The sequence below is a fragment of the Ammospiza caudacuta genome, chromosome 6, assembly GCF_027887145.1.
Source record: "Ammospiza caudacuta isolate bAmmCau1 chromosome 6, bAmmCau1.pri, whole genome shotgun sequence".
NCBI classification, from domain to species: Eukaryota; Metazoa; Chordata; class Aves; order Passeriformes; family Passerellidae; genus Ammospiza; species Ammospiza caudacuta.
Window position 1 is genome coordinate 64,599,545 of NC_080598.1, and position 9,355 is coordinate 64,608,899.

Consider the following 9,355-nt stretch of genomic DNA (forward strand, 5'->3'; position numbering starts at 1 on the left):
CTTCCCTGCTGCTGCTTCTCTGTTCAAGTGCTCATTCCCCTCTGCTGGGCAAAGGCTCTGGAATTCCAGGGTGTTCAATTCCGGAGCCTCCAGGAGGGCAGTGCCAGGGGAGAAAGCTTCCTTGGGGAAGGTGGAATTGTGTTTCCCCCCAAACATTCCCTGGCTGTGGAGAGAGGAAGGTGCAGGCCCAGCTTCCCCCAGCCCAGCTGTGCCAGAACCCTGAGGAGGGGAGGAAGAGCAGAGCTGGGAGTCGGGAAAAACCCCGGGGATCTCTCAGGAATTACAGCACAGAAATTGTTCTACAAGTCAACGTTTTTAATTAGTTTTTGAAGACAGCTTAAAACTTGATTCCCCCCTTCCCCACAGCAGCACAGCCTGGCCCTGTCCCCCATGTCCCCTCTCCATGTCCCTGCAGCCAGGGGACATCCAGGGGAGCTCCACAGGGCTGGGAACAGGCACAAACACTCCCAGTTACACTCGCAGGGCAGAATATCTGCTACCTAAAGTTCACAACTCAAGTTCCACAACATAAAAATTCAAAAAAAAAAAAAAAAAAACAACCAAAACCAAACTACAGCCAAGCAGAAAGTAGTGGTGCTTTAACATCTCAAGGTTTACGACAGTTTATCGACCGACAACGGGACAACTTCCCGATCCTGCTCCTGACTTCCACATCCTGCTTCTCTGACCTTAAGCATCCGTGAAGCCGTGGGTGAACACCACCACAGCCTCACTCCAGAGCCGTGCTGAGCGTTCCCAGCTCTGCCCCCAAGGACATCCCCCCCGCCCTCGGGGTCGGCCTCACCCCCTCGGGGTGCACAACCCCACACCTGGTCACAGCTGAGGCTCAGGCTCGTCTCCTCTGGCATCAAATACATTTATTGGAACATCTCACACAAAAATAGGTTCTCTCTAGGCCATTCACATGCACGGGAGGGCGAGAAGCAACTACCTACACACAGAGGGTGGGGCACGGGCCGTGCCCGGGCTCAGGAGCCCGAGGTGTTGTTGCTGCCGAAGCGCTGGTTCACGCTGTGCAGCAGGTGCTTGGGCAGGCAGTGCCACGAGCTGGCCAACAGCTCCTTGAAGCAAATCACGGCCTCCAGGCACAGCCTGCAACACAGGGACAGGCTGCACTGGGAGCTCCTCAACAGGGCTCTGCAGCAGGGACAGGCTGCACTGGAGCCCCAGCACAGGCTCTGGCAGCAGGGACAGGCTGCACTGGAGCCCCAGCACAGGCTCTGCAGCAGGGACAGGCTGCACTGGAGCCCCAGCACAGGCTCTGCAGCAGGGACAGGCTGCACTGGAGCCCCAGCACAGGCTCTGGCAGCAGGGACAGGCTGCACTGGAGCCCCAGCACAGGCTCTGCAGCAGGGACAGGCTGCACTGGAGCCCCAGCACAGGCCATGGCAGCAGGGACAGGCTGCACTGGAGCCCCAGCACAGGCTCTGCAGCAGGGACAGGCTGCACTGGAGCCCCAGCACAGGCTCTGCAGCAGGGACAGGCTGCACTGGAGCCCCAGCACAGGCTCTGCAGCAGGGACAGGCTGCACTGGAGCCCCAGCACAGGCTCTGCAGCAGGGACAGGCTGCACTGGGAGCTCGAGCCACAGGTGCTGGGTGAGGAGAATGCTCCATGCTCAGCCCTGGCTGCTGCTCTGGCAGTGTTTGGTAGAGGCACAAATGGTTTCCAGTATTTTAGGAACACAAATAGGTCAAATGGTAACCCTGCCCCACCTGTCTTAGAATCCCAAAATGGTTTGGGTTGGAAGGACCTTAGATCCCATCCCATTCCCCCCTTTTTCTATGGGCAGGGCAGGGACACCTTTCACCATCCCAGAGTGCTCCAACCCCTATCCAACCTGGCCTTGGGCACATCCAGGGATCCAGAGGCAGCCACAGCCAGTCCCCACCCTCCCAGGAATTTCCCCCTGCCAGTTCCACGCTGAACTCCTGCTCTCTTACCTTACAAGAGATCTTGGCTGGAGGGAGAACACCAGGATTTCATTACTGTGAGCCTGGAGCAGGGCAGAGACAGAGAATTGGTTCTGTGGGATCTCAGCAGGAGCCAGAACAGGGAACACAACCAGGGAATCCCTGGGTTGGAAGGAGCTTAAAGCTCATCCCATTCCAGCCTGCCCTGGGCAGGGACACTGGGGGAAACCTTCAGGCCTCCCAGCCCTGAGGGACTTTGGGCATTTCCCATTTCCCCCTCAGGCTTTGTGTGTGCACCTCTGTGATCCCCACGAGATCAGCACTGCACATGCCACGGGAAGGGGAAGCTCAAAAGCAACTCACAGCTTTGGAATGGGCCAGCAGGTTGTTGGCACAGCCCCCAAAGATGATCACCTCGCCCTCCTCGCTGGCACAGGCCGTGTGCCACAGCCTGGAACAGAGAGCAGCACTCATCAACCCAAACCCAGCTCTGGGGACATCCCCCCTCATCCCAGCCTGGCCACAGGGACAAAACCAGGGAGCAGCAGAGCTGGAACTGCTTCACCTGGCTCAGGGCACTGCCCTGAGCAGAGGGAGGAAGACTCCTGTGTTTCCCATGCCACACTGCTGCACCACAGGGCTTTAAACTGCAGCTCACCAACTCCTGATTCCTCAGGATGAGCCTCTGGCAGGACCTTGGTGACACCAGCCCCAGCCTGGGTGGTGGCACAGCACGGACACTGGTTCCAGTTATCTCTGCTGCTGGCACTCACAGCTCAGAGCCCTCTGCAGCCAGATCAAACCCTAAATCCCGAGATCAAACCCCAAATCCCAGAACCAAACCCTAAATCCCGAGATCAAACCCCAAATCCCAGAACCAAACCCTAAATCCCGAGATCAAACCCCAAATCCCAGAACCAAACCCTAAATCCTGAGATCAAACCCCAAATCCCAGAACCAAACCCTAAATCCTGAGATCAAACCCTAAATCCCGAGATCAAACCCCAAATCCTGAGATCAAACCCCAAATTCTGTGCTTCCTGCTGTTTCACAGGCTGCCTGCCCTGGAATTCTGGGAGCACCCAACCACTGCCCCTCTGGGACACGTGAAAGGAGAGCTCTGGGGAGGAAGCAGGCTCCTCTCTCTGGCAGCCCCCACCAGGTGCTTCCACACCCCTTCTGTCCCCATTTCCAGGGAATTGGCTGCCATACCTTGGTTTTTCAGAGTAGTTGTGCTCAAACTGTACCCACTCGTTCTTGCTGATACAATAAATCCAGGCATCACCTGGAAACAAGCAAAATCCCAGACAAAATCAGGATCCTGTCAGTTCTGGAAGCTGCTGCAATGTACAAATACTCAGGTGTAGCACATCCCATTTCTGTTCTTAGATAAATCAAATATTTTAGGAAAAACATTATAAAACACCGGCTCCCATTTAACAACAGGTGTTTAATGTAAGAGAGATTTATGGGGGTGAAGGGGGAGAATTGTAAAGCTGTCACCAATTGCAATTTGCACTTTTAGACACATTTTTAGAGCAGATCAGTTGCTGAAGTTGTGGTGTCTCCACACCCTCAGCAGCTCCTGCTGTGTGGAACGAGGAGTTGGAAGGATTTAGAAGGAATTCAAGGCAATCATTCCAGCTCCTGTGCAGAGCTGTTCCACCACCAAATCCCTCTGGAATGACTTACTCAGGGGCTGCTTGTTGGTGGTGAAGCCTCCAAAGAGGAAGAGGTGATCCGAGGAGATCGGCGTTAAGGAATGCCACGACCGGCCCACGGGGCAGATGCCTTGGGTGAGTCTGGATTGCAAGAAAAACACCCAAATCACATCAGGGACAGCAAAACCCCTCTCTCCCCTGCCCTGATTATTTCTCAGCCGTCTGCAGGACACTGCAGTGACCCAAGGACAATGTGAATTCCTTTAGACACGGGAATTTTAAGCAGATCACGTTGGGCACCCACATTTCGTTCCACTCCCACGTGTCCAGGTTCAGGCAGTAGAAGTCGTTCATCCTGGACTCCTGCAAGAGAGCAGAGCGTGGCTCAGCCCCAGCCCTGCTCACTCTGGCTCCAGCACCCTGAGCAGGGCTGCCCTTACCCTGTATCTGCCTCCGAACACGAAGCCCCTGTTCCCCAGCGTGGCGCAGGCGTGGGCGGCGCGGGGGGACGGCGTCTTCCCCTGGGGGACAGGGACAGGGACAGGGACAGGGACAGCACAGTCAGCATCAGGGCACAACAGAGCCCCAGCCCAACTCACATTCACAGCCAGCAAGGATCACAGTGCAAAGCACAGCCAGTAAATCACCCTGTGTGCAGTTTGCTGATGGATGGAAGGTCAGGGAACTCATTAAAAATGGGGTTTATTTCTTCCCTCTTCAAGTGTATAAATTCTGCTTTTAGCACAGGGTTCAGCCACAGAAGACAGGCTGTAAATGAGGCAGTGACATAATAAATCCTTCAATTCATAAATAATGAAAGTGTCCAAGGCCAGGTTGGACAGTCTGGAGCGAGCTGGGATAGAGGAAGGTGTCCCTGCCATGGCAGGGCTGGGACTGGATGAGATTTAAGGTCCCTTCCCACCCAAACCACTCTGGGATCCCATTAAACACCATTTCCATTTTCCTTGAGTTTCTGAACCACTTGAGACCTGCATGAAGCAACCAGAGCAATTCTTTGGCAATCTGGAGCTCCTTGTCTCACATTTCACTTCCTCCAACCCCAGCCCATTCCCCTGTTCCTGCACACTCCACATGTGAGTATTTGCAATTAGCAGGGTTTAATTGTCTCCTGAGCACAACTCAGCCCCCAGGGACAGGAACCAAGCATGCCCTGGCACTGAGGGTGACAGCAAACCCCACTGCCCTGCAGCTGCAGCATCAACCAAAGCACGAGACAGGAAAAAATGGATGCAGACAAATCTAAAGAAAAAGCAAATTTCCTCTTTTTGCAGAGCGGATCTGTCTAAATGAATGGTTTAAATTCACTGAGACAGATCCACTGTCTAAATGAACACTCCTAAATACCAAGAACACTCCTAAATACCATTACTGAGCTGTGACTTAATTAAATGACAGCAAACCATTAATAATTACCGTGGTTATGGGCTGGCTCCAAGTGAAAGTCTCAAGGTCCAGAACGTGCACGTGGTCATTCCACCCTCTAGGAAGGCCTGAATTCTTAAAAAAAAAAAAAAAAACATAAAGAAGCAACAAGTTTTTACAAGCAGTGCTGAAATATTAAAAGTTGAACATTAAATTATGTTATATAAATTAGAAGTTGAATATTAAATTATTGAAGAAATGGCTTCCAGGGTTACTTACCCAAAAAGAAGTTTCATCAAATTCAAATGTTCCACGTTGCTTCCCTTCGGGAAAATAGCCATAGCCTCCAAAAAATATCAGCCTAGAGGAAAATATGGAGCAAGAGCTGTGAGAAATCTTGTTATTGTAAATGTAACTATAAATATAAATGCTGTGCTCAGAAAACCAGGGCAGCTCCTTTGTTTGCTGCCCCAGTGACCCTCCCAGCACACTGGATCCCTCTGGAGCAGTTCCCAGCTCAGGCTCCCAAGCTCTGCTCCACCTGCAGCTCTCTGAGGCTGTCAGGATGTGCAGCCTGGGCACTGCACTGTGGCCTCTGCTCTCCTGGAGCTGAGGTGGGAATTACCCCCAGGTTTTACCTCTGGGGTTTAGGCTGTGTTAGGAACGGGCAGGGCTTTGCCAGAAATTCCTGCAGGATTATGGAGTGCCAGAGAACCTGCAGCACCTCATTAACCACCCACAGCTGCAGCCTGCCCAGATTCACATCTACCCTGATGCTATCAGTGTGCTAATGAGGAGCTCACTCCCCACATCAAGGAACTGAAAAAGCAGCACTGAGGGCAATGCCACAGAACCACGGAGCGTCCCCAGCTGGGGGACACACAAGGGGCTCCCACATTTCCTGAGTCTCTGCAGCAAATCCCACAGCAAATCTCCTGAGTGGGAGCTCTCTAATGGAGCGGCCAAGGCAGCACAAGGGTTAAACTCCAAAATCCCAGAATGGTTTGGGTGGAAGGGACCCTGAATCCCACCCAGTGCCACCCCTGCCATGGCAGGGACACCTCCCACTGTCCCAGGGTGCCCCAGTGCCCAGCCTGGCCTTGGGCACTGCCAGGGATCCAGGGGCAGCCACAGCTGCTCTGGCAATCCCAGCCCAGCCAGGAATTCCCAATTCCCAATCTCCCACCCATCCCTGCCCTCTGGCACTGGGAGCCATTCCCTGGCTCCTGTCCCTCCATGCCTTGTCCCCAGTCCCTCTGCAGCTCTCCTGGAGCCTCTTCAGGCCCTGCCAGGGGCTCTGAGCTCTGCCTGGAGCCTTCTCCTCTCCAGGGAACATTCCCAGCCAGCCCCAGGGTGAGGAGGAGGAGGAGGAGGAAGAAGCCAAGAAGGAGCCTCTCCTCTCTGGGGTCTCACCTGTTCTTGTGCACCCACACCCCCAGCTTGTCCTTGGACGAGGGGGGCACCCCCTGGCACTCCACTCTCACCCACTGCAGCACTTTGTCCGTGGATCTGGCATTTAACATGTAGAACTGGGAAAAGAAAGAGATTTTTTAAACTCACTTCATCAGCTTAAAACTTGAGTCCGCTATTAAAATAGCAACTTTAAATCAACATGGGTTGGTATAAAAATAGTAATAAATGAAAAGTTCTCTTCCTAGCTGAAATGTAGAGCACTGAAAACATTTGCAACAAAAGATGGACTCACAAATCACAAAGTCCTGACCTTTTTCAGACTCAAACACCTTTTACAGCACTAACAGGGTTCTGGGCACTGAGCTTCAGCATCCAAAAGCTGCTGTGGGATGAAGTGAAGGTGTGTACAGAGCACAATTGTCTTACAGCTAAAAAATGGTTCAGAAGTTTTCCAAGTGGCATTTTTTACAGTTTCACCCCTTCTCTGCACCTATATAATTGTACAGGAAGAGAACCAGCTGCTACACTTACATACAAAACTGAAATGAAAGAATGCCATGGCATGAAGGGAAGAAATCAACCTTACAAATGAGGTTTGTTTCAAACTGTCTGCACAAACTCCTTCCAACTCCTTCTAGTTTATATTTACATAGGAAATTCACAATCTTATATTTAAATATATAAACTACATATTTACATAGACCAAAACTATTTAATTTAAGCCACATTGCCACACTATCAGAAAATATCATTAATTCATTCTGGTTGAAGGGGTGGTGATGGGTCAGTGATCTTGGAGGACTTTTCCAACCTCAATGATTTTGGGATTCTGGGATTACCACAGACTGCAGGGAACAGAAACACTTCAAGCCACCCCAGATCAGTTCCAGATCAGTTCCTGATATTATTCAGGCAACTCTGGCACCTCCCATCTTTTAAAATGAGCAAACTCAGAGGCAGGGACACCATCCAACTGCTGAGGGAATTGCACAAGGACAGAAGTGGTGCCAGCTCGGGGTGCTCCTGCAGTGCTGTGAAGCTTCCAGGGCACAAGCCCATGGGAAAGGATTAATTTTATTACATTATTGTTTATTATTCTATAATTGAGGCAGTGCTGACCTTGTTGGTGTTGCCCCGGGCGTGGTGCCCCCCGAAGAGGTAAAGCACTCTGTCCACACACACGGCACAGCTGCCAGACATGGAGGGGGGAACATCTCCCTCAGTCCTGCTCTTCTTCCTGCAAAAGCAGCCTGGGATCTTTCCCTGCTCCCAGCCAGCAGGGATGGGTGGGCTCATCTGCAGGGTTTGATCCCCACAGTTCCCTGTGGATATTCAAGCCTGTTCTTCCCACCTTTCCAGATGTAACAATGCACAAAATGACTCTGCTATGATGGAGGGGTGGGGAAGAGGCACTTTAGTTAATCCATGGGTTTTTGGGGGGGAGGAATCCCATCTACCCAGCTCAGGAGTTTGGAATGCTCAGAATCCTCAGGCAGAGAGGATTCACCCGTGTAAACTGCAGCTTTCCACTCTGCTCCTGCATTTTTCCTGTTTGTAAACACCATCACCACAGAGAGGAGACTGCAGCCCGTGCCCCAGGCTGGGCCTGACCCAGGGAGGGCTGGAGCACACCCGGAATCCCAATTCCTGCACAGCCAGCACTGAGCAGCTCCTTTGGCTGCATCAGCCTTGAAAAACAACTCCTGGCAAGGACAAGAGCTCAGCAGGGATTCCCTGACCACCCCTGGCATCAGGAGTGGCACAAACACAAATTCCAGCTGCTCTGTCCTGTCCCAGGAACCCCAAAATTCCTCACACTGGTGGGCACACACTCTCATCCAGGCTGCCTGCCCCAGCTGCCTCTCCTGCTTCATCCTGGAAAAACATTTTGGATCCTTTCATAGGAAGAAAAATCCCAAACCTGAAATATTTGACCCACTTTTGCAACAGTTTGATAGGTGGGAACAAAGAGATCAGGGAATTCTCTCCCTGCTCAGTCCCTTTCCACACCAATTCAAGGATTTATCAGATTTTTCCCCAAATGAATGATTTACTGTACCATCTTCCAGTTTCCATGTTGTAGATCCATATTTCATCCCTCGGCAGGTAGAAGTCATAAAACCCCCGGACCTGGGCATTCTGCAGAAGGAGAAGCAGGGATAGAAGGGTTTGACAGGAATTTCAGACTCCTGGGAATGTCTGCACCCCCTCTGGGACCTGATCCCAGCACAGATCCCAGCAGGAGCAGCGCTGTGCTTCCCACACTCCTGTGCCTCCCACCTGCACAATCAGCCCAATTTAGCACCTGCTGGGGACAATCAGCTCCCAGCAGAGCCAGACAGGGCTACGTGGAAGTTAAACTTTTGTTTTAGAGCCTGAGCCAGGGAGCAGAAATGAGCCAAGAGCTCCTTTTTCCTTCCCCACCCCCTCCCTGACAGGAGTTTATTTACTGAGTTCACTTTGTCACTGAAATGATTCTGTGGTGCTGCAGCACATGCACCCCCAGTGTGACAACAACAAACCTGGCATCCTTACCACCCCAACAAAATTATTACCACCCAAAATTACAAATTACAAAACCTAATTACAAATTGCCACCCAAAAATACAGTTGTGCAAATAAATCACCACTCCCAGGGTGCACAACTCCAATCAGACAACGCTCCCTTCGTCACCTTTTGCCAAAGGCAAACGACACCCCAAAAATCCGTGTTACCTGCCAAGCTTTTCACCTGTGATTTATCCCAGCATTGCAAAACACCCCTGAGGGCTGAGTTACAAATCTGCTCACTGGAGCTGCTGTGCTCTGGGGGAGGAGTAATTCCCCAGAGTCCTGGATGGATGATGGATGGATGATGGATGGATGGATGGATGGATGGATGGATGGATGGATGGATGGATGGATGATGGATGGATGGATGATGGATGGATGGATGGATGATGGATGGATGGATGGATGATGGATG

General features: G+C 51.9%; 1 protein-coding gene across 2 annotated transcripts in view; it reads right to left on the reverse strand.

The window, feature by feature from the left end:
- Nucleotides 1-481: 481 nt before the first annotated feature.
- Nucleotides 482-9,355, reverse strand: part of KLHDC2 (kelch domain containing 2) — a 12,577-nt gene continuing 3,703 nt past the window's right edge. Inside the window, exons 3-14 of one of the 2 annotated variants that reach the window (XM_058807052.1) lie at nucleotides 8,450-8,529; nucleotides 7,510-7,627; nucleotides 6,391-6,506; nucleotides 5,257-5,338; nucleotides 5,029-5,112; nucleotides 4,035-4,115; nucleotides 3,899-3,957; nucleotides 3,626-3,735; nucleotides 3,146-3,218; nucleotides 2,297-2,384; nucleotides 1,964-2,016; nucleotides 489-1,113 (exon numbers count right to left, since the gene is read on the reverse strand). In XM_058807052.1, the coding sequence (XP_058663035.1) occupies nucleotides 990-1,113; nucleotides 1,964-2,016; nucleotides 2,297-2,384; nucleotides 3,146-3,218; nucleotides 3,626-3,735; nucleotides 3,899-3,957; nucleotides 4,035-4,115; nucleotides 5,029-5,112; nucleotides 5,257-5,338; nucleotides 6,391-6,506; nucleotides 7,510-7,627; nucleotides 8,450-8,529 (1,068 nt within the window). In that variant the 3' untranslated portion in view covers nucleotides 489-989. Of the gene's footprint in view, nucleotides 1,114-1,963; nucleotides 2,017-2,296; nucleotides 2,385-3,145; nucleotides 3,219-3,625; nucleotides 3,736-3,898; nucleotides 3,958-4,034; nucleotides 4,116-5,028; nucleotides 5,113-5,256; nucleotides 5,339-6,390; nucleotides 6,507-7,509; nucleotides 7,628-8,449; nucleotides 8,530-9,355 lie in introns of both variants that reach the window. The other variant, XM_058807053.1, reaches the window with a different exon arrangement.